The sequence below is a fragment of the Vombatus ursinus genome, unplaced genomic scaffold, assembly GCF_900497805.2.
Source record: "Vombatus ursinus unplaced genomic scaffold, bare-nosed wombat genome assembly UNPS02014785.1, whole genome shotgun sequence".
Taxonomy (NCBI): Eukaryota; Metazoa; Chordata; class Mammalia; order Diprotodontia; family Vombatidae; genus Vombatus; species Vombatus ursinus.
The window spans coordinates 5,785,009-5,810,209 of record NW_020954563.1 but is presented as its reverse complement, the minus strand read 5'-3'; the positions used below and the strand labels follow the sequence as shown (position 1 = coordinate 5,810,209).

General features: G+C 38.0%; 1 protein-coding gene across 5 annotated transcripts in view; it reads left to right on the top strand.

Moving 5' to 3' along the window:
- CHD6 (chromodomain helicase DNA binding protein 6) overlaps positions 1–25,201 on the top strand; it is a 185,591-nt gene that overhangs the window by 46,327 nt on the left and 114,063 nt on the right. For 3 of the 5 annotated variants that reach the window (XM_027867339.1, XM_027867342.1, XM_027867338.1), the window contains exons 1-3: positions 11,965–12,024; positions 23,986–24,497; positions 25,003–25,150. In XM_027867339.1, coding sequence (XP_027723140.1) covers positions 11,992–12,024; positions 23,986–24,497; positions 25,003–25,150 — 693 coding nt within the window. In that variant the 5' untranslated portion in view covers positions 11,965–11,991. Of the gene's footprint in view, positions 1–11,964; positions 12,025–23,985; positions 24,498–25,002; positions 25,151–25,201 lie in introns of those variants that run through there. The other 2 variants (XM_027867340.1, XM_027867341.1) reach the window with 2 other exon arrangements.

The window sequence follows — 25,201 nt, the reverse complement described above, 5'->3', positions numbered from 1 at the left end:
TGGTGAATTCCTATTTGGGTAGGGTAGCTTCTAAGATCCTTTCCAACTGTGAGATTCTGTGAGTCTTTGAGCTATCCATTCTTCCTCTCTTCCCTCCCTTCATGTATGTAATGCTTATGTAATGTAGTGAAGTTCAGTGGCTCATTTCTCCACCCACTGCCCATACAGTTGGATTTATATTATATAAATTAGGAAGTCTGCTATTACTCTTTTTGCCACTAGATGACACCCCTGTGTCTTTAGTAAGTGAATTTTTGTCCTGATGAATTACAGAAGTGTTGGAAATGAAGGAATGAACAAATTATTGGTGAAAATGAAGTCTACTCTTTTTTTAACTGCATGTTGGTGATAAGATGAGCAAAATAGCAAAAAGAGAACTATTTGTACTTATAACAGCTTTACTTCATGGAAGATGATAAAGGAAAAGTTTTCCAAGAGATTACTATTAGTGGTCTAGAGAATCATATTTAGTTGGTGCTTAGTTTAGAAGATTGATTCTATAAGGGGCTATATTGTATGGTTGTGAGCAAATCCCAAAGGCAGCTATTGACAGTTTTAGGGAGTTTGATGACTTAACCAAGTTCTGAGAGTTTGAGCGAATATGGTTTCTCTTTTGTCGTCTTTCTTTCCCTCCCAGAAATAACAACTAAAACAGCCAGAACAACAACAACAACAAAACTAGTGTGTGGGTGGTGGGGTGGGGAGCCTGGAGAGGACGTGCCCTGAAGTGCTTTAACAGACCTGGCCATTGTCTTTGGATGATAAGACTTTGTGCTTACTAGGTAGCTTCCAGATTGGGCTAGGTTTCTCAGATGTAGGCTATGGTAACGCTATAGAATGCAAGAAACTATGTACTATAAAGTGAACAAAAATCTCAGTGTGGAATAAATCTGGGCTAACTGGAACGATTTTCTACTAATATACTTTGTATTTATTTTGAATTTATTCAGCATATTCTTAAATGTGTATGCATCATCTTCCTCCATAGGATATAGCTTCTAGAGAGCAGGCACTGTTTCCTTCTTGTCTTTGTACCTCCAGCACCTATCACGGTGCCTGGCACATAGTAGGCTTTTAATAAGTGCTTGTTGGTTGATTGAATTCCATTTTCCACAGAATCTATCACAGATACCTGAATTGATACCTCTTCCCTTGGACATTACATGACATTTTGTTTTATGAACACTTGGTCTAGTTATCTTGTAATACTTTGTATTATAGCTATCTGTCTCATGTCCCTTCTAGGTTATAAACTCCTTGAAGTCAGGAACCTCAACTTGGTTTTTGTATTTCCCTCAAATCCTCACACTAGTGCTTTGCAGACAGTATATAGTATCCCTTCTATGGTAGATGGATCTAATGTCTGAACAACTGGTCCTTTACACAATCAGTTAATAATTGTAAGTACATACTATATACTGTCTGCAAAGCACTAGTGTGAGGATTTGAGGGACTCCACACAAAATTCCTTGTGATTTTTCTAAACCAAGACTTCCTTCCTTGGCCACTACCCAACTTGTACTCCCCTATTAGAATGGAAGCTTCTTGAGGGCAGAAGCCGTCTCACTTTAGTATCCTCTGTGCTTAGCACAGTTCTTGGCACATAGTGGCTCGTAATAAATACTTGACTACTTCTTAGTTTGCTACCACCACCATAACCCCAAGTTATGCAGCATCTTGATGTTTCTCTTTCTTCCCCACAGCCTCCGTTTTTCCATCTACTAGTGTTTTCTAGCTCTCATTTTTCTTAATAGGAGGATAAAAAGGGTAGAGACAGAAACTGCACATTTCTCCCTCAGATTCTGAGCTTACAGAACAAAATATAAATAAAGGAAAATGCAGTAAGCAAAAATTCTCAGCATTCAAGGGCATATGTACAGAGATCAAAGTGAAACGCTGCATTCAGAAAGTATAATTTTGGAGGCCAACACAGTGTAGTATGTCCCTGCAGAAGTGTGAGATCTCATATGAGAGAGATGTTGTATCTAGGTTTTCATCATGGAATTTTAAAATTGTGACACTCCTAGCAAACTCCCTATTCCATGTTTTTTCTTTCTATCTGAGAATAAACCCATAGCTTCATTTGTGTGGAATTGGAAGATCTTAAATTCCCTTCATTTTTGAGGTGACCCTACTTATATTCTTCTTCATATCGGCCCTAGAGTAGTTGTGGCATTCTAGGCATCACTAGAAAATTAGTTTTTAAGGTAAAGGGACAAAAAGCAAAAATTTTTATTGCTGTTTTTGAGCCAGTATTCTTCTTTGTTTCTACTTCGATTTCATTTCCCACAGTTTTGTATTAGATGTCTTGCTGTCTTTTGGGCGTGGAAGTTGTCTCGCAAGAAATTGCCGCCTGGCTATCAAATCACTTCACCTTTTTAGGCCTCAGTTTCTTCATCTTTAAGATGAAGGAGTTGGGCTCGATGACCTCCAACATTCCTTCAGCTCTAATTCTGTGATCCTCCTATCCTAGGGATTTGCCATGAGGTACGTAGAGGTTATAAGTGACTTGCCCTGGATGAGATGGGGAATTTGAATCCTAATCTTCCTGCTTCCAAACTCTGCACTTCATCTGATGATATGTCATACTGCCTCTAGGGATATGAGGACAATCTGGTTGTGACATCTGGAATCTCATGGATTTCTAGGTATCTTTTGCATGTTACTCAAAAAATATTTTATACACATTTTAAGAATTCAATATCAAATTAAATGCTTCTTGAATATAGAGATTAAGCTGGATTAATTTTAGTTATATCCTTTAAGATTTTTAACTGTTTATCCTATAAATTATTCTTAATCTTCAGTGGTATTAGAAGATTCCATCAGTCTTCCCTAAAATGGTTCGTGTAAATCTCCTACTTCCTTGGAATCTCTGTATGTGTTTCCCTAGTTCTCTACCATTTATTCTCAAATCAAAGTACTAGAAAATCCAGCCAGAGGAAAACCCAAGAAAGCAAAATAGTCAATGGCTTAATAAATACTTTTTGATACCCAGGGCTGCTGTAGGGAAACTCTGAATGGAGTGACCTGGTCCAGTTACATATCTTTCTCCACATTTCACCTGAGAAATTTCATCTGTTCCCGTGACAGAGGAGTCCAAATCAGCAGCTGTGTTATTGACACCATCATTTTCCTGCTCTCCTGATTTCCAGCTGTCTATAATATAACCTCGTGTAGTAGAGAGGTGGAATTTGAATCAGTAGACCTGAGTTTTAGTGTTGGCATTTCTCCTGACTTTGGGCAAATTACTTCCCTGTCTAGGCCTCAGTTTTCTTGTTTATGAAATAAAGGGAATGGTCTAGATTATTCCCCTGAGATCCCATTCAACTCTAAAATTCTATAATTTTAAGATTCTGTCATGTTTCCATTTGTATGTGCTTATTATTTTCAACTCAGCATAACCAAAATGAAGCTCTTCACCTTCTTTCACAGTCTGATCACCTTCCCAGCTTTTTTCTTTTTTTTCTTCTCATTACCACCATTTTTCTAACCATGCTAGAAATTTTGGACGTATCTCTGATTTTATATGGGATCCTCCATCCACCATGTATGAAGTAGGTGTTCAATAATTATTTGTTGTTTTGATTGGTTTTTACAAAATTCTCTTTTAATTTTGGATTCAACTTCCTTTGAAATATTTTGAATCCCTGTTTTCCTTTCCTTTTTCTTTATTAGGAATAACTTCTGTAGGAAAAACAGACTCCTAAGGTAGATGAGGCAAGCTAATTTATTATACGTTCTTGCAAGAAGCAGGTGTGCTGCTAGGGACAGACACATACTACAGAAGCGAGAGCAAGCAGTCATATCCCTGTCCTAGAATGCAAGGTCCCTCCCTTGTTTCCCCATTGATCAGGTACTCCAGTGTGTACAGCTTCCCAGAATGCCTACTTCATATTACTCCATAATATGTCCCTCCCTCCCACTACATAAACATTGTGCCTAGAATTGTGTTAATCCCTCCCCCCCCCCGAAGTTAATATACATAAGCTCATTAAGCACCTGCACCTTCACCAAGCTATAACTTACTTTGTTATAAAACCTTTGTTTTACTTTCTTTACTTCTAACCCCACTACTAATGTCAGCAGGTTTTGTCTATGTCTGGGTAGTATTGTTAAAAGTAATTCTTGAGCAACACCGCTCCTTCTGCCCCTGTGACAACTTCTGAATTCTATAGTTAGTACCACTTCCTTTACATCTGTGGAAATATAATTTCTTATACCTTACACCTTTGTTGCTGCCTTAATTCAAGTTTTTATCTTATTTGTGGACTATTGTAATCTTTGTTTCCAGTCTCTTTCTTCCCCCTTCCCTCCATTCACCCTGCAGACCACTACTAGATCCAGTTTCATCATGCAGAATCTCCTATTGCTTGTATGATAAAGCACAAGAATCTCAGCTTGGCATTAATAGCTAATAGTACTTGAAGCTTTACATAGTATTCTTTGTACGTTATCTCTTTTGAACCTCACTGTGATCCTGTAAGATAGGTGGGTACTACAGGTATTTTGGTTTTTCTTTTGGTCTGGATTCAGGATTTCATTTATGTAGGGAATTTCCAAAGTAAAAGCTCATTTCTCTAATGAAACTTGGCAACTCTACAGAAGCTTTTATTTAGAGTTGTCTGGAGCCCTGAGACCTTAAATGACTTGCCTATAGTTAACACAGCTAATAAGTGTCAGAGGCAGTACTTAAACCCAGGTCTTTCTGATTACAAGGCTGGCCTTCTATCCACTATGCCATGTTATTCTTTCTGTAAGTGTTATCACTGTTTTATAGAAGAAGAAACTGAGGCATAGAGAAGTTTAAATAAAAGTTTGACCATGATGTTACAACTATTGTGTCACACAGCTATTGTGTACAACTGTTGTGCCAGATTTGAATCCAGGTCTAACTGCAATTCTGTATCCTCTATTCCCTTCTAGATTACATAGTGCTTTCAAAGTCCTCTATCATCTGGCCCTAAAAACATTTTTAATATTATCTTTCACAAGACTTCTGTGTTAAGGTGCTATCCTCAATATCCTCATGCCCTACCACGCCTTCCTCATTCCTCTACGTTATCCCAGTGTCTTCTATCCTCACGATCTCCTTTCCAAATCCTACCTGGCCTTCAAGGCATAACTCAGGTACCTACCTTCTACACAAAGGCTTTCTTGACTACTACACTCACAGACATGTCCCCTGCCTCCAGATTCCCATAGTACTTTCAGTACCACTTCTGGGACACTTGTGCATATATTGTGTTATGGTTACCTGTACCTCATTTCCCTGATGAAATTGTAAACTCTTTGAGGGCATGACCACTTATTATACTCTATGTCTTCTACAGGACCTAAAGCAGGGTCTTTGAACTTATTAGGTGCAAATATCTGTTGAATTCAGTTGCTGATTTTGAACTTAAGCCATTAGAATTAGAACTAGTTTTAATGTATCTCGTTTTATTAGGGTTTACATTTGGAATTGTTGTTTTCTTTACCTTCATCTACTTCCCTGTGGAACACTCAAACCTATTCCTTCTCAGGTCATTTCTGTTGTCCCTTTTAAGGAAGTTTTGGTTCCTACTTGAGTAAGTTGTTCTGTGTATAGGTATTTCTTTTAGACAGATTTTCCATTAAAGTAGGTTTTTATGTCTCTCTTACTTTTGTCAGTGGACCTGTCATAGCATTTTTACTGAGTCAAACAATTTTAGAGTTGTAAATGACCTGGCGTTAGCACCTTGTCCAATTCATACCTCCTCTACACCATAACATGCCCGATCAGGGATCATCCAGCCTCTGCTTGAAGGCCTACAGCCAGGCCCACTTTAATTTTTAGCAAGTTTTTCCTTCCGTATAGCCTACACTTATCTCTTTCATTTGTTACCAAGCAGATGCTGATTTGCCGTAGGTAGACTTTCCTCACTGGGAGTTTTCTACATCAGTGAAATCATAGGTCTAAGCTCCGCTCCTCCCACTCAGAAAAAAAAAGGCATCGTATACATCGTCTGCTGTTCTGCTTCTTTGTGCATCTGTTCTGATTGTTTGGCATTTCTCTGAGTTCCTCATATATATTTTTCCCTAAGGTGCCGTAATATTCCATCACCTTCATATTACATAATTTGCTAAGATGTTCACAAGTCCTGGACACATACTTTGTTTCCAGCTTTTTGCTACTATAAAAAGTATTACTGTGAATGTTATGATGGTTATGAGACTTTTCTTTCTGTCATTAACTCTAGCAGAATATATATCCAGTAGTGGGATTGCTAGCTAAAAGGTACAGTTTAATGACTTTTCTTGACTAATCCCAAATTGTTTTCCAGCATGGTTATTCCATTTAGTCTAGAGCTGTGTCAAATATACATTAGCTTCCTGCCCCTCTAGTGTGATTTCTGTTCTTTATCATCTGTTCTAATTTGGTGACTCTGAGGTTATGCCTGAACATTGTTTTAATTTGTATTTCTGCACTGTGCTGAAGTCTGGGGTTAAAAAGACAAATTGAAACAGGCCCAGCCCTAGAGGAGCTTCCATTTTATAGGGGAAACAATATACATGCAGATAAATAGATACAGAACACATCGTTTGTGTTCTGTAGATACATAAGTAGATACAACGTAATTTCAGATAATGAGATACTAGTGCTCATGGAGAATTTGGTGTTTGACTTAAGCTTCAGAGGAAGCTAGGGGAAATAGGCAGAGGAGAGAAGTTATGTGTATTCTTTAACTGTATAAAGACGTAGAGGCAGAGAATAGATATCCTATATGAGGGACAGGAAGAAGTCCCATTGGCCTGGATTGTAGAATGTGTGAAGGGGAATAGTATGTTAATTAGCCTGCAGAGCAGGGTAGAATGGAGACAGATTGTGAAGAACTTCAAATGCCAGAGAACTTTGTATTTGATCCTAGAGGTCTTAGGGAGTCGCTGAAAACGTCTTAAAGCACGGGGTATGACATGGTCATACTTACACAGGAAGTCAGTAAGTAGGAATATCATTGTTAGAAATAAGGCCTTAGAGAAATAAAGCCTTCTAGTTAAAACCGAAACTAAGCTCGGAGTGAAGAATCGTTAATTAGGAGGGCACAACGCACTTCAGTAGCACGTGGGCACTGGTTCAGTGATAGAAACAACTTTTAAACTCTTAGTAATCCATACTCCACCCATCAGGGATCCTATTGGTCTAGTTCATCTGAGTTACACCATCGCATGTTCGACCATATTCTATTAACTCCGCCCACTTCATGGGTCCCATGTTAAAAATGGCGACTGTCTCTGCTGTTGGGGTGTGTCAGTTCATATTCAATAAGCTTATTAAGCAAGGGCAGTGGAGAAAAGCCTTTGCCCGGTTGAAGCCCTGTGCTTGAACCCGGCTGGTTGCAACCGGTTTAGCCTCTAGGGCTCTTTCTTAAGAACTAGTTGTTTTTGGAGTACTTTCTGATTGGTTGAGGGACTATCCATACGATCTTGGAATTTCTTATCCTGCTGTGGAAGCCTAACCCCCTAAAATCTTTCTTACATCATTTTGGCAACTTGGAGAGGGGGAAGTATGGGAGGCTGGAGGTAGACCAGTTAGGAGGCCCTTCCATTAGTATAGATAAAAATCGATAAGGATTTGTACCAGGGTGGTGGCCATGTGAATGGAGGAAAGAGGACAGATGGGAGAGATGTTGTGGAGGCAGAATTATTATCTTGATAATTGGTTGGATATGGGGGGAGGAGGAGGGATAAGGAAAGTGAAGAGTCAAAAAAGACCCTGAAATTGTGAAAATGAGTGATTGGATAGATGGTAGTACCCTTGATAGAAATTGAAAAGTTAGAAAAGATTAGTTTTGAGGCAAAAAAGTGATGAGTTTTGTTTTGTATATGATCCATATCATTTTCTATATGGTTAGTATTTTGTGATCCTTCTTTTAAAACTGTTCATATTATTCATGTTAATTTGCATCTAGATTTTAACTAACCCTTGCTAGTGATTTGTCTAATTTTTTTTAAATCAATGTCAGATATTTTTAATAGCTACTGCTATGTGATATGAGATCGTTTTCATTTTTTATTCTTTCTCTTGAATTTTAAAATTTTTGTTCTTCCAAGTGAATTTTGTAATTGTTTTATGTAGTTCTATATAGTAGCCATTGGTAGTTTGGTATGGCACAAATTTAATTTAGATAGTAGCATAATTTTTATTGTCTGGTGCAACCAGGTCACAAACATTGATTTTCTCCAATTATTTAGACTTTTATTTATGTAATAGTCATTTTGTAGTTGTATGTTTGTGTGTGTTTAAATATGTAAACCTGTTTTGATAGGTTACAACCATATATTTTATGGATTTCAGTTATTTTGAATGGAGTTTCTTTTTCTAATAGTCCTAGTTTTTGTTAGTAATGTGCAAAATGCTGATGGTTTTTGTTTATTTATTTTGTATTCTACTCCTGAAGGAAGTTCCTCATCTGTTTCTTTGCTAATTCTCTGGCGTTTATTGCGTAAACCCATTATCTGTAATTGTCTCTCTACTTAGAATGCTATTTCTTTCTGGAGAAAATTGTGAATTAGTTTGTAGGATTTTGTCACTCAGTCCACTCCCCACAACCCTTCCCTGGCCAATCAGCCAACACACACACACACTCACACACACACACACACACACACACACACACACACACACACACACACACACACACACACACTGTCTCTCTCTCTCTCTCTCTCTCTCTCTCTTTCTGTCTCTTTCTGAATGCCAGGCATATGCAAGGTTGGATTCACATAGCTCTCCACACCTTCTAATCACCTGTTATGTTCTATTTTAATTGAAGTTTGCATGCCTCTCTTACCTCCCCAACTAGATTATAAACTCCTTAAGGTTATTTTGTCTTTGTTTCTTTCCCCATCCCCACCCCCATTCCAATCTCTTGTACTACATACATGTACAGGAAATAGATATTGCATTGACCATAAAGAAGGGAAAGAAAAAAGAAAAAAATGAAGCGTATCTTAATGTTATTTTTCCTAACTATGTTTTAAGAATACTCAGTCTCTTTTATACTAAAGATTGACGACTTCTCAGCTATTTCCACATGTTTGCTCCCTATCCAAATCAGTTTTCTTTTCTTCTTCCATTCCCCAAACTTCTTGATTCATAACATACTTAGAGCTTTAACCAAAAAAGAGGCTTTTCCTTGATGCATCTATCTCACATAGTTACTTTCCCATATCTTTACTCTCCTTCACTGCTAAGTTTATTGGGGGGCAAATTATTTTCACCAAATGTCTGTATTTCCTCACTGTCTGCTCTTTTCACTTCTGGCAGGAAAAATCCAGCCTTTCATATACAATTCCCAGAGTTGTTGTGAGGATCAAAGGAGATGATATTTGTAAAGTGCTTAGTATAGTGCCTGGCACATAGTAGGTGCTTAATAAATGCTTCTTCTTTACCACTTATTTAACTCACTTCCAAACAGATTTTCTTGACTGCTTTCCTTTTATCTTATCTACTATCAGAATGATCTTTTACCTGCAAAGATTTGGTCTGTACTTGTCTGCTTAAAGATCTTCAGTGGCTTCCTATTACTTAACTGAATGAAAAGGTCAGACTCTTTTGCCTGACACTTGGGGTGAGTGCCACCCTTCTTTCTGCAGCCACCTTTCTTTCCAGCTTTATTCCATATCACTCCTCTCCCTAAACTTTCTGCTATCTGACCATTCTTTCTGTTCATACTCCTTTCTCTCACACACCCTATTTGTCTTAAGCACACTGTTTCCTGTGCCTAGAATATTCTCCCTTTCTCTTTTGTCCTTTGGAATTTCTTCCCAACCTTGAAATATTCCGTCTGATCTCCCTGCTTTATAAGGACCTGTGATCTGGGGTTTCACAAAGCACTTTGTTGGGTAGCTTTCTAGTGCACCTATAATATAATATTGAATATTACAGTTATCTGTGTTTATGTTTTGTTCACCTAGGCTTAGAAGCTCAGTGAGAACAGGAATTGTCTTACCTAAACTTTGTAGCTACCCCAGAGTGTTAGCACAGTACTCTGCACACAGTGCTTCTTAACACAGGTTAACTGAGTGAATGAATGTAAAAGGGAGGGTGTCTGATTTGGGAGTGGTCTATTACTTGTCATCAATAAAATCCTTGTTGGTGAGACAAGCCCATGAGGCTCTGTGCTCAATAATAACTTGAAAACCTCTCTTAGAACATATTTGGTATGTAGCAGATTTGTTCTAATGCATTGTATTAATTCTGTGACAGGATCTTAGTATTAAGTGGCTCAGTATGTCCTTGAGACTAATCTTGTCATTCTTTTTGTCTCCTGTCTTGCCTTTTTATATGCTGCCTTCCATCTTCCTCAGTAGGTAAACGCTTGTCACCTCAGCAGGATAGAAAGCAAGAAAGTTCATTCTGCATTTGGTCTTTAACATATTCTACCTTTATATAAATGTTTCTCTTTTATTGTATATGTTGTTTCTTTCCATATAGAGTGGAAGCTTCTTGAAGTTAAGGAATATGTCTTAGACCTCTATATATACTTAGCATCTTCTATAACCAGATATTCAATAAATGTTTATTCATGGTAAAGAAACAGTATATTGATGATAGAAGCCAATAAATGGGAAAGGAATATATTCATCAAATATAATTTCCAACTGTCTTTGAATTGGGGGGGAGTATTTATCAGATGAAAAAGTAACAGATAATTGGATCATAACCCTGAAGCTGGAAAGGGACTTAGAGGTCATGTTGTCCATCATCCTTTTCTCCCTGACCTCCTCCAATTTTACAGATGAGGAAACTGAGGCCCAGAGAGATTGTTACTTGACCAAGGTTGCACAGGTAGTTATAAGAAGCAGAATTTTAACCCAGGTCCTCTGAATACAGAAGTAGTGCTTTTTCCACTGTGCCATAAAGGACTGAATTATTTTGTTTCTGAATTTTTTAATTTTTTTTTATTTTTAGGCAGTTGGGGTTAAGTGACTTGCCCAGGGTCACACAGCTAGTAAGTGTCAAGTGTTTGGTCTGAGGTCAGCTTTGAACTCAGGTCCTCCCGACTCCAGGGCAGGTGCTCAATCCACTGCACCACCTAGCTGCCCCATTGTTTCTGAATTTTTAATGAGACTGAAAGTAAACTACCATTTTATAGCCAATGCTCTCTAAAATTAAAAAAAAAAACCTGACTATTCTTTGTTTACTTTTCAGTTTTGACATAACTATCATATCTTTGGGAATAGGTAATTTTCATTTATTCCTCTTCTACTAGTTTAGTAAAACTGACAATGTGCTTTTCTTTCAAAAACATACAGTTTGTAAGTTCTTTAATTGACTTTGTGTGCCATCTAGTATAGTGCTTAGCACTCCGGTAATGATTAACTTAGAATCACATATGAAAAGTGAGTTTGGGAAGATGCAGTTTTTTTCTACTAAATTGTGTTGGTTTCAAGTGTTTACATTTGAGTAGATGAATATCAATAGCTGTTAACAGTAGGGGACAATTCTCAAAAGGCCTTCTAATCTGTCCAGATTCAGTGATCTGAAGCAGTTGTTGTATTAAGGCCATCCCTTGAATTTCCATTAGCATTTTGTACCTTTCATGTGGTACTTTCAAATTTTATCTTGTCATTATAGTGATTTTGGAGACATGCCTTATCTCCCCTTTTAGATTACAGTTTCTGTGAGGGCAGGAATTGGACTGCCTTACCTTACTAGCTCCATCAATAGACATCACACACACACACACACACACACACACACACACACACACACAGATAGATAGTACAACTCAGTATATAATTTTGACTGTTCACTTAACACTTTTTAAACTTTCTCTGGGAAGATAAAATTCAAGACTTTGATAAAAATAGACTATAAAAATAATCCCTCATAATATTTTCTTTGTGGTACAGTCAGGTCTGAGAAAAAAATATTTTTATTTTTTAAATTAACAATATATTTAAGTTTCACCTTGAGATGTTTGTTTTGTTTTACAGAAATAAGATTTCCCCTCCCCCCAATTGATGATAATGAAAATACAGAAGAAAGAGAAACAGGTTGGTGACTATATCTCCTTTGAATTACTGTCTAAAATATCTAGGTGTGTATTAATGGAATCAGTGCTGGCTGTATTGGACTCATTCTTAGAATAATTTCTGAGGTTGTCTGCTTGCTTGGTTCCCCCTGTTTGTATAGTGACTTAAAACTTAGCTCTGTGGGTTAGAGAGTCTCTACTGGGTATTTTTCTTCTTTATTCAGTACAACCTCGGAGGGGTAGAAAGATAATAATAACTGAATATATTTCGAATTATAATAGAGCAAAAGGAGTTGAGGGAAGAATTTTTTTCTTATTTTACTTATTTGACTGAAATATCGTTGCTTTTATGTGTAAGATGTATCTTATTTATTATGATTACTAATAGTGAGGCAGCATGACAAGTAGATAGATTTGACCTTAAAACCAGGATGATCTGGGTTCAAATTTTGCTTACTCATACTGGCTGAATGACCCTAGGCAAGCCCCTTTACTTCCCTATGCTCGGCAAGGGTATGCTGCAAAATGTTTAACAACCAGCGTGCCTGGCACACTTTTGAGTTTAATCTGCTTATTATCAACAAAGAATAATCAAGTCTTAATTTGTAGTTTGCCTGTCTGAGGTGTCAATGTTCACATTGAAAATTTTAGAGTTTGAGTAGGTTTTCATTAGCTGGGCATACCCTTTCCTGTAGGCAATACTCTAAGGCTAAGTTGTGGGAAGTGCCAACCTGTGTGGTGGATTGAGTTTTCTTATCCAGGAATTCTTTATGAGGCTGAAATCACAGATCCTGACCCTGTTCTCCTATTATTGGTTATTGTTTTTATATTTAGTTCTTGTTTCACAATTTTAAATGATTGGAGTAGAAAGAGATTAAGAGATGAGGGTTTGATACTAAGTTATTGAGATTTTTGGTTCAAAGTATCATGGTGGGAGTGAGATGCTGATATTTTGGTGGCTATTTTCTAGAGGAGATGAGTTAATTATAGGATTTGTTCACTGTAGTTATTGACCCAGCAAAATCCTTTGTACCTGACTGGGATCTTCTAATTGTGGTCAAAAGAAAACTGAATCTTTGATTCTTGGGGTTGGGTATGTAGAATAAGAGCATCCTGGCCCTGTATTTTGAAACCGTAGCAATTAGCCTGTTGAAATTTGTCAGTCTTTTTAAAAAGTACATTTTTGTTATATCTTTTATTTTTACATTGCCAAATTTCCCTCTGCATTTTTCCTCATTTCCCCTCCCAGAGGCCCATCACATATAACAAAGAAGGTTTCTTTTTCTTTTGTTTTTTTTTTTTAAGAAAAAAAGGAAGAAAAGAAATCAGCAAAACCAATGAATATATCCAAAAAGTCTGAAAATATATGAAATTCCATGCTCCTGAAACTTCTACCTTTGCAAAGGAGGGGGAGGAGGTATCTTCTCATGCCTGTTCTTTGGGACCATGTTTGTTCTTTGTAATTTTACATTAATTTTTATTACTTTGTAGTGGTTGTGGTTCTTTCCATTTGCATTGCTGTAGCAATTCTGTGTATTATTTTCTTTGCTCTTCTTACTTCATTGTGTATCAGTTCATGTAAATTTTTACATGATTTTCTGTGTTCATATTTCATACACTTTTTTTATAGCACAGTAAAATTCCATTACATTTATACACCACAATTTATTTACTATTTCCTAATCAGTGGACCTCTACTTTGTTTCCACTTCTTTGCTACCACAAAAAAATGGTGCTGTAAAATAGTTTGGTGTATATGAAACTTTTCTTTTGTCAGTGAACTATTTGGGGTATATGCTTAATAGTAGAATGTCTGGGTCAAAAGGTATGGGCATTTTAGTCGTTTTATTAGCATAATCCCATATTGCTTTCAAAAATGTTTATACTAATTCATAGCAGAGCCAGTGCTAGTGTAGGGTAGGATAGAAATAGCATTGGCTGGGGACTTTTTAGATCTTGGCAACACACCATACTCGAGAGCCTAAGCCACTATATAGTAAATTGGGAATGTAGCCACCTTGTTTCTCCTTGGGAGGAAAAATTAAAATGAACAATCAAATGACCAATCAGTGGAACTATTTGACCTGTTTATTGCCAATCTTAAGCAAAATGAGTAATGATTGAATAAATCAGTGTACTTTATTTAACTTATCTAGTGTTTAAAGTTGAATACTGGTTACTCTCAGAAGAGAAAAAGAGGCAGATAGGTAGGTGGTGCAGTGAGCTCTGGCCTTGGAGTCAGGAGGACCTGAAATCAAATTTGGCCTCAGACACTTGACACTCACTAGCTATGTGACCCTGGACAAGTCACTTAGCCCTGACTGCCTCACCAAAAACAAAAAAAAAAAAGAGAGAAGAGAAAGAAAAACGAGCATTACAGGCAGAATCCTAGGAACAAATCATTTTCATGTTGAAAGAAACATGTGCTTAAGAGTCATCAGGAGAAACCACACACACACACACACACACACACACACACACACACGAATTTTTAAAAGTTTTTTTTAAAGAATTGTTACTCCACCACCCTTTATTTAGTCTCAAATTTTAAAAATCCTGGTAAAAGCAGTAATAATAATTTGTCATTGAATTGCTAACCAGAAGAAAGGGAAACTTAATCACATTTGACCTGATTTAAGTTGTAAACAATAATTTATATAAATAACAGGCTAGAATCTCAGAACCAATTGTAAATTAAACTAGTATAGATTCTTTGCTTCTGTTGGCATGGATTGTGAGGTAATGGGAAGAAACCTCTCAAATATATACATATTTCTTTGGAAGTGAAATGTTTTTGGGAGGATTGAAGCCATTCTCTGCTTCTGTCATTATGGATAATTTTAAATAAACAACAAACAAGAGAGGAAAAGCATGATATGGATGATATTTAATGAATTTTGAGAAAATTGTTGTTGATGTTGAGAGGGAGTGTAATATTGGGACTAGAGCCCAAAAGTCAGGAATACCTATATTTAAGTGCCACCTGTGTTATAGATCAGGTTTGAGAACCTGGGCAAGTCACTTCACCTTATAGTCCTCTGGGCAGTTCTTTAAGAGTAAGTTGTACATTAACAGCAGATTTCCAGTAAGAGGAATTTTTTCACTCCCGTTATGAACAGTAATGAAATCATAGGTCTGGAACCCCAAAAAATCTGTTGGTGTGTTACTATGGGCTTGATGTATCCTTTATGACCCCTTCTTTAATCTACCACAAACCCCAGGGTTCCTAGATTTGTTTTTCTTTGCCACTACTATTGCTTCTAACTGTTATACACAGTAGGGGACTTTTATTGTCCAGACCTGTGATTTCACTAGTTGCAGTGAACTTGCAATAAGGAAACTCCTTTTACAAGTGACTTTTTAGCAGCTGTTTTGCAATCATTCAATCAGCAAATGTTTATTAAACGTGCCAGGCGCTGTGATACCAGTACAAAGATTGAGACAATCCCTGCTCACAAGAAGCTTATTCTAGTGGGAGAGATATATGTATACAAATAGATAGTGAGTAAATGTTATACAAGGTAGTTAAATACAGGGTAGTTTGAGAGGGATGATCAGGAAAGAATTCCCATATATCTGTATAAGATAACACCCGAAGTATGTCTTAAAGAAAGAGAGATGGAGAAGCCGAGGTGGAGAGAGGGAGTTCATTCCAAGTATGTGGGATGGCCAGTGCAAAAGGTATGGAAATGAGATGTGTGAGGAAATGAAAGGATGCTCATTTGGCTGCATTGCGTAGTGTGGTAGGGTAATGAGCTGCAGTAGGTCAGGAAAAAATAGATTGGGACTAGGCTTTTTAAAAGCTAAACAGAAGAGTTCCTATTTTATCCTGGGGCAGTAGGAAGCCACCAGAATTGATTGAATAGGGGAGTCAGATGGTCAGATCTGTGCTTAAGAAAAATTACTTTGGATAAGATAGATTGGAGTGGTGAGAGACTTGAATCAGGTATTTCAGTTAAGAGGCTGTTGAAGTAATCAGAGTGAGAGGTGATGAAGACCTGAACTAGCTGGGTATGGAGAGAAGGGGTCAGGTACAAGAGATGTTGTAACAGTGGAAACAACAAGATTTGGCAACTGATTGGATATGTGGGGTGAGGGAGAGTTGGAAGTCCAGAATAAGGTTGAAGTAACTAAACTGGGAAACTGGTAGGACAATGTTACCTTTGACAGAAATAAGGAAGTTTGGAAGATGGGATGGTTTGGGATGGAGAGGACTGGAAGATAATGAGTTCTATTTTGGACATGTTGAGTTTTAAATGTTTCTGGGACATTCAGTGTGAAATGTCCAGTAGGCAATTGTGAGCTAGGACTAGAACTCATGGGAAAGACTTGGACTGGATATATGTATCTGTGAGTCATCTGCATAGAGCTAATTGAGAATATAGAGGGAAAAGAAAAGGAGAACATCCATAGTTAGGGGACATGTTGTGGATAATGAACCAGCAAAGGAGACCAAGAAGGGGGAGAGAGAGAAAACAGACAAAAAGAGAGAGGGAGAGAAAAAATAGAGAACCCAGGAGGAGAAGGTAGTCAACAGTATCAAATACAGCGGTTAGGGTATATACAGAAGGATAAGAGTTTTGACAATGCCAGTTGAATAATGAGTTCAGAAGGCACATTTTAAAGGATTAAGAAGTGAGTGAGAAAAAAGAATTTAAGGCAACAAGTGTAGGAAGCTTTTTCTAGGCTTTTGGCTCAGAAAAGGAGACATACAGGATGATAGCTTAAGGGAAGGGTAAGGTTTTTTTCATGGTGGGGGAGATTTGGGCATGTTTGATGGCATTAGGGTAGGAACCAGTACATAGAGATTGGAAAATAAAGAGGGCAGAAAGGTTGATGAAGACAGGAGAAGACTGGATTAAGGACACAATGAGAGGAGTTAGTGTTGGCAAGGAGAACGGCCACTTCATTATCAGAAATTGGAGTAAAGGAGGAAAGTGGTGATTTTTGGAATGTAGAGAACGAAGATAAAGTTGAATGGCGGCAGAGTCCTTAGTTAAGAGGGGAGAAGGAGGGAGCTGAGTGGGGGACTTGTGGAGGGAAGACCAGGTTGGGAATAGCTTCTGTGGTGAGTCAGATATGGATAATTAGGGAGGAATAAAAGGACTTATGAAGCATTAAGGGCCCAGTTGATTGAATAGTTGCTGCTTAGTTTTCCATCCAAATGTACAGAGAACATAATCAGTCAGAGGTGTGTGTGTGTGTGTGTGTGTGTGTGTGTGTGTGTGTGTGTGTGTGTAAATCTATTAATCTATCTGAAGAAAGGAACAAAATTTTTGCCAAACCTTTCTTGTTTATTTCATCTTCTCTTTCCTGGAGACAGCCAACCTAATGCTGTTTGTGTTGGATTCTTGAAGAATCTAGTCGTTCCTGTTGAGCAAAGCTCCTAGCTATTTCAGCCCATCTAAAAAACTACTTCCCTGGCTGTGGGTATCTCTAGTCTTCAGAATGAACAGCTTTTCCCTTTTCCCTTCTGAGATCTCTCCTGATCCTCAGCCTGTCTCCCACACGCTTTGGAGTCCCCTTATTTGCTGTTAAGTTTGTTTGCTAACTGTGGGCTTCTTGTTGAAGTCCTGTCATAAATCCTTGTTTTCTTGGATCTTAGAAGTCCTCCTCTGGTATTCAAAGATTCTTCTAAGATCCAACCGGTACAACATTGACACTGCAGTTACCTCCTTTACCCTGCAGTCACTCCTTTTATCCTGGAGATATAAATGTCTCTAACCCCTGAATGTTCTTTCTCATACTAGGCCTATCTTTTCCCTGGTTTGTTTTCCTGAAACAGATTCACTGGTTTGTTTGTGATGCAGGAGAGGAAAGTTAGGAATAGACTAACCCACGTATTAGATTTTGAGATACCACATTCTAAAGGGTTCAGACCAGATAGGCTTTCATGGCCTAAAATTCATGGGATTGTAGATTTAAAACTGGAAAGAATCTTAAAGATCATATTGTCCAATCCCCTCATTTTGCAGATGAGGAAAATAAGGCATGAATACTTGCTGCCTGGGATCAGTAAGTGGCAGCATTGAGATTTTGACCTAGGTCTTCTGATTCTGCATCCTATATTCTTTCTACAAAGGAAGTTGTCCCAAGGGGAATAGAAGGCTGTCAAGAATAAAATTCTGAAACCCACGAAGACAAATAATTTGATGAGGAGAAAAAGAATTCAGCACTGGACTTGTAGTAAGGAAGGCAAGTGTTTGAAATCTGCCTCTAATACCTACTAGCTATGTAATTCTGAGCAAATCACTTAACTTCCCTGACCTCCATTTCCTCATCAGTAAAATGAGGGTGGTAATAACTGTAGCACCTACTTGAGAGGGTTGTTTGGAGTCTCCAATGACACAGTATATATAAAGCCTTTTTCAAGTTTAAAGTGCCCTATCAATGTCATCTATTATGAAGTGATGATCATGCTTACAAATGATATCAATCACTAAATTAGAAAGCTGGGGCAGGTATCAGAGGATGAATACAAAAATACGGCCTAGCCCTGTAATATAATACTGTCAAGAGGCAAAAGTTTTAGATTGAGACTAGCAAGAAAAGCAGAGAAATGAAACAGAAAGCAACGTCTTAGGGACATTGGGGGAAAGAGGAGCATCAGGGAAGAGATGGGACTACTGCTTGGGGTCTGTGAGCTGGTAACATGATAAAGTTAGAAGGCAGAGCTGCTCACTTCTTATTTTGTTTCTGTTTTCTTTGCCAAGGTGCTAGCAGGGTATAGTAGGAAGAGCCTGGGATTTAGAGACAGAAGTCTGCAGTTTAAGTCTCCCCTCACTATTTAATAGCTATGGACTTTGGACAAGCCATTTAACAGCCTTGCTGGGCTTAAATTTCCTGACCTGCAAAATGAGGGGATTGGACTCAATCATCTCCAAGGTCCCTTCCCAATTAGAAAATTGTATTCTTCCTACCTGTCTTTACTGCTCCTCAGTCATCTTTGCTGTATCTTCATCCAGGTCATGTCCACTAACCATGGGTGTCCTCCAAGGCTCTGTCCTGGACTCTCTTCTTTTTTCCTTCTTTACAACCTTGCTTGGTGATTTCATCAGCTCTCATGATTTCAACTCTCATTTCTATGCACATGATTCCCAGAGCTATATATCCAGCCTTAAATTCTTTTGAGTTTCAGTCTCATGTCACCAGTTGAATTTTGAACATCTTGAACCAGATGTCCTATAGGCATCTCAAACTCAGCATGTCCAAAATAGAACCATTATCTTTGTCCCCAAACTCTTCTGTCTTCCCAACTTTTCTATTACTATTGAAGGGACACTACCATCCTTCCAAGTCACCCAGGTTTGCAGCTTTGGAATCATCCTTAATTCCCCATTTGTACTCACCTCACATATCTAGTCTGTTGTCAAATCATGTTATTTCTACCTTCTCAACACTCTTGTATACATCCTCTTCTTTCTGTTCACACAGCTACTCTAATAATAGGTCCTCAACACTTCTTACTTGGACTATTGCTATAGCCTGCTAAAAACCTCTCTCTGCCTCAAGTCTGTCCTCACTCCAATCCATCCTTTATTCAGCTACCCAAGTGATTTTTTTAAAAGCATAATTCTGACTATATCATCCCCCTTCTCATTAAACTCCATTGCCTCCCTGTTGTCTCTATTATAAGATATAATGTACCGTCTTTGGCATTTAAAGTCCTTTAAAACCTTTCCCTTCCTACCATTCCATTATGTGTACACTATACAATCCGTATGCTCTGCAATCCAGCTACATTCATTTTTAGACCCCCCATGCATGGAAATGTTTTCCTTCCTCACCTCTGCCTCTTGGCTTCACTCAAGACTCAGCTCAAATGCTGCCCTCTTCAGGAGGTTTTTCTGGCTCTCCCCATTGTAAGTGACTTCCATCTTGGGATTATATTCCATCTATATATGTCTCGTATATATGTAGCTATTTGAATATTGTTTCTCCCATTAGAATTTGAATTCCTTGAGACTAAAGGCTTTTTTTTTACCTTTTTTTATATTCTTAATTCTTAGCATTGTTCCTACCATATAGTATGCATTTAATAAATTCTTGTTGACTTTCTGACTGATTGATTAATCCTGACATCCTTGGAGTGGGAAGAACAGTAAAATGCTTCATAGAGTTGGTATTCTAGGAGACCATTTAGCTGCCTTTGATAATCAGAGTCAAGGCACTGGACTCTCTTGAACTATATTGATGGCTACTCAAGTAATTGTGAGATGTGTTTGCTGAGCTGCCTTCAGTTATCTTTGAAAGATCACAGAGATATTAGAGAGTAGGCAGGGCACTGAAGGACTGGAGAAAGACCAAAAAACCTAATTTCCCCGAAAGAGAAGAGAATGAAATCTATGGACTATAGACTGGTGAGCTTAACTTAATTCCTGGAACAATTTTAGATCATTGTGTTAAAGGGATGGTTAGTGAGCATCTGAAAAAAGGAAGTTGTAATCACAGAAAACCCAACATGGTTTCATCAGGGACAGATCATGCTAGACTGACCTCATTTCCTTTTTTGACTGGTTAATAGACTAGTAGATCAGCAGATTGTTGTAGATTTAATTCATCTAGGTTTTAGCAAAACATTTGACTGTTGTATTTCACCAGAGTTTTGTGGTTTCTCAGTGTTTTATTTCTTGTTGAAGGTAATATGTATGTTGTTCTTTTGGCTCTATTTTCTTCACCCTATAGGATCTATATAGGCTTTCTCATGTTTCTCTGACTTACTTGCATTTTTCATTCCTTACAGTTTACCAGTAATTCCATTACACTTTTATATGATAATTTATTAGCCATTGCCCTATTATTGGGTGCTTATCTTGTTTCTAAATTTTTGTTATCACAAATAAAGTGACTATGAATATGTACATGTAGGCATATGTATATAGATCTTGTTGTCAGTAATCTCCCCATAAATAGTCCTGATAGTTTAGTCTCTGGGTCAAAGAGTATGAACAATATATAATTTTTGGGGGGGAGCAGCTAGGTGGTACAGTAGATAGAGTACCGCCCTTGGAGTCAGGAGGACCTGAGTTCAGATCCGGCCTCAGACACATAATACTTCCTAGCTGTATGACTCTGGGCAAGTCACTTAACCCCAATTGCCTCACTAAAACAAAAGAAAAAAATCAAAAACAGATAGTTTTTTTTCTTGTAAATATGGCTTCATGGTACCTTTTGGTATCATATTGGGAGCCCTCCATTCATTTTCATAGTTTCTTTGTTTATTTTTCTTTTGTCTTGAAATGTTTTGTTGATGCTTATTTTTATTTGCTATCATTTCCCTATTATTACCCCATAGTCCCTTTCTTTGTGAAATACAGTTAAGCTGAACAGATCTTTATTTTGCCCTAAGAATTGTGTTAGGATTTTATCTAATTCTATGAAGATATCCATTGGCACTTCGATTGTTGTACCATTTCCTTTTATCTTTTTCCTCAATGTAAGTAAGGTAAAGGGGTGTACAAACAGTAGATTCTTTTTTTTTTTTTTTAAGGCAATTGGGATTAAGTGACTTGCCCAGGGTTACACAGCTAGTGTCAAGTGTTTGGTCTGAGGCAGGATTTGAACTCAGGTCCTCCTGACTTCAGGGCTGGTGCTCTATCCACTGCGCCATCTAGCTGCCCTCAAATAGTAGATTCTAAGTGATTGTTGTTAAAAGCTAACTTTCTTTAAAACTGATCAGTAAATGAGCCATGGTTTAAAAAATTCCTAAGTTCCTGGTCTCTAGATTTTGCCATATGGACTATTTTGGTGAATTAACCTTCAGTAGTTATTGTGTGTGTGTGTGTGTGTGTGTGTGTGTGTGTCTGTGTGTCTGTGTGTCTGTGTGTCTGTGTCTGTGTGGCCTCAAATCTGGCCTCAGATATTATCTGTGTCACTTAACCCAGTTTGCCTCAGTTTCCACATCTGTAAAATGAGCTGGAGAAGGAAATGGCAAACCACTCTACTATCTTTGCCAAAAAAAAAAAAACCCAAATGGGGTCATGAAGAGTTGAACACAACTGAAAACAACTAAACAATAAATTAAAACTATTGTTTCCAAAATTAGTAATGATCTCTTAATTTTCAGTTATGATTTCAATCTAGGTTTCCATAGGCATTTCAGTATGTCCAAAATTAAACTAATTTTTCCCCAAAAATTTACTCAAAGGCATTATCATGCTTCCATTTATCTGGGACTGCAAACCCACTCTTACCCCATTCCATACTCTCTCACTCTACATAGCTAATCATTTGCAAATCTTGTGGTTTCTGTCTCCATATCATCTCTCACATCCTTCTTGTTTCTATTTTCATGGCCAGCAGCCTGGTCCAGGTCCTCATAACCTTTTTCCTGGTATTTTGCAGTAGTCTCCTAATTGATCTCAAGTCTTTTCTGTTTTCCAGTTCATCCAAACACAAAATACTAGGCGTGTTGTCTGAACTCAGTATAGCATCTCTTCTGCTTACTTTGTATCTTAATTTGTGGAGTAAAAAAGAACTGAACGTGGATATAATGTTTGGAAGAGGTAAAGTGATCGGATCACACTCAGGCTTTATTGTTTTATTCCCCCAAGGTCTACCTTCTTTGCTTCCTTGTCCAGAAATATGATGCATAGAAGCATACATGGTATAGTATTATAATATACAGTACTGCATGTATACTACTGTATACTATGCCTCAAGTGATTTTCCTAAAGTACAGATATGGTCTACCTGATAAACTCAAGTGTCTTCTCATTTCCTGCAGAATCAAGTATCTCTCTTTCCCCTTTAAAGCCCTTTATAACCGGACCCCCAACTCACCTTCTAGCTTTCTTATACTACCTTACTCCCTCCCTCACTTTCCATGGTCCAGCCAGATTGACCACCTTCCTGTTTCTCACACTTGACATGCCATTTCCTGTCTCCATGCCTTTACACTAGACAGCCCTCACGTTGATAATCACTTTCATCACCTCTTCTTCTTCTTTGAATCCCGTGTTTTCCTTCAGTACTCGGTTCAAACCCCGCTGTTTGTAGGAAGCATTTCCTGATGTGGTTTTCCTTGCTGCCAGTTTCCTCTGCCCCACTAATATTACCTTGTATCTCTTTTGTAGATACTTATATATGTATTGTTCTTTACCCCATCCCAATATAATATAAGCTCCTTGAGATCAGGGACCCTTTTATTTTTGTTTCTGGAAGTTCTGTTGCATGTTGTAAGAACTTATTAAATACTTAATAAATAATAAATTAAATAATTCATTGATGGATTATTGAAGCTATATAATATTCTTTCTGGCCAGGAATGTGCTATAGCCTTAAAGTAGCAAAACTAATTTTGTTTGCCTTGTTTCACATTTTTTTCTTTTCTTTTCTTTTCTTTCTTTCTTTTTTTTTTTGGCAGTTAGGGTTAAGTGAGTTGCCCAAGGTCACACAGCTAGTTAAGTATCAGGTGTCTGCATCTGGATTTGAACTCAGGACCTCCTGAATCCAGGGCCCATGCTCTATCCATTGTGCCACCTAGCTGCCCCATTTCACATGTTTTTGACCATAGTGTGCTATGCCATGTCTGCTGTCTGTATTTTCTATCTGGACAAGGAAGTAAAGAGGGTAGCCTTCAGAGGGAATGAGACAATAGAGCCTGAGTAGAATCCAGTCATTTTACCTCTTCCAGATATCATATGCACATTTAGTGTTTATTTTTACTCCATAAATTAAGATAAGAGATAAGCATAAGAGATGCCATACTGTGTTGGAACAGCATACCTGGTATTTTGTGTTTAACATTGGTGCCAGAGACTTTTTGGTGGAAGAAAATGGTAGGTGCCCTCCAGCATATGATTCATGAAAGTTTGTATCTATACTATAGGAACTCGTAAAACCTCAGGATATGTTGGTTTTCACTGGTCGCTTACAAAGTGTGGTAGAGGGAATTCTCTGCATACATTTGAGCTTGTAACAGATCTTTAAGTATTAAGTATTAAAGGGAAATTTAATCTTTTTTTTTGTCTTGTATCTGCAGCAGTTTTCAAATTTAAAAGTTCTGAGTCGCTCCCCAATGTCTGATGCCTCTGTCACTTGTGAGTACAAGTCTCAGTCTTCATTTGTTAGCAGCCCTGATCAGGAAGAGAAAATTACAGATTTGGCCAGTCACTGTATCCTTGAGAAGGACCTCTATCCAGCTGAAGACACTGATCACCTTTTCCCTAGGAAAATGACGTCCCATAATGGGATGGAGGACAGTGGAGGTGGAGGCACGGGGGTGAAGAAGAAACGGAAGAAAAAGGATCCTTGTGAGCAAGAGTCTATGGAGAAAGGAGTCAAGGATAAAGAACCCAAACCAAAGAGGAAGAGAGAACCTAAAGAACCAAAAGAACCTAAAAAGGCCAAAGAGCCGAAAAAGCAGAAGGAGCCGAAACAAAAGGAGGCCGTTAGGAAGTCTAGGAAACCAAGGGAGCCCAAACTATCCAAGGATGCTAAAGACAAAAGGGGCGGCGCAGATTCTACACCCAAGATGAAAGCCAGGAAGGCCAGGTTGGCATCTTTTTTTTTCTAGTGATTGTTATTCCTTTTGTTTTTCTCCATCGAGTCTGGAAATGTTAAAACCATGTGGCTTAATTTAGCATATGAGGATTGCATCTAGACTATGTGAGTTGAAAAAGAAGTTGAAGTCTCTTTGGCTTTAATTTTAAGGATCTGATCTAGGAAGACTTCTGTCTTCCAAGTAGACCAGTAAGTCTTGAAAAGACTTTTACTTCAAGTAAACATAAGCAAAACTACTGTTTTGATGAAAAACTAAAAGTCCTCTTTTGGTCTTGAGGCCATGATATCTGATGTGTGTTTTTGTTTGGGGGGAAGGGGGGAGGTGGGGATTGCCAGACTTTAATTCACATTTTCTGAACCACTTCCCAGCCTGTGTGTACATCTTGAGTAAGCAGTTTTATCATCTATGTGCATATTTGCTACTGGAGTTTTAAAAACTGCCCAATAGATTTAATTCATTACATCAAGAAGTTTAACTCTTAATTTTCCCTTGTAGCAAGGAGCAAGGACCAACTCCAGTAGAGAAGAGGAAGAAAGGGAAAAGGAAAAATGATATATCAGTGGAAAGCCTAGAGCTGGATCAGGGCCTGTTGAGTTCATCTCATCGGAACACAGAGGAATCCACTGAGTCGGCTGACAGCCAGGTATAGTTATGACTGGGAGCCTCTTTGAAAGACAGCTTCTAGATGGGATCT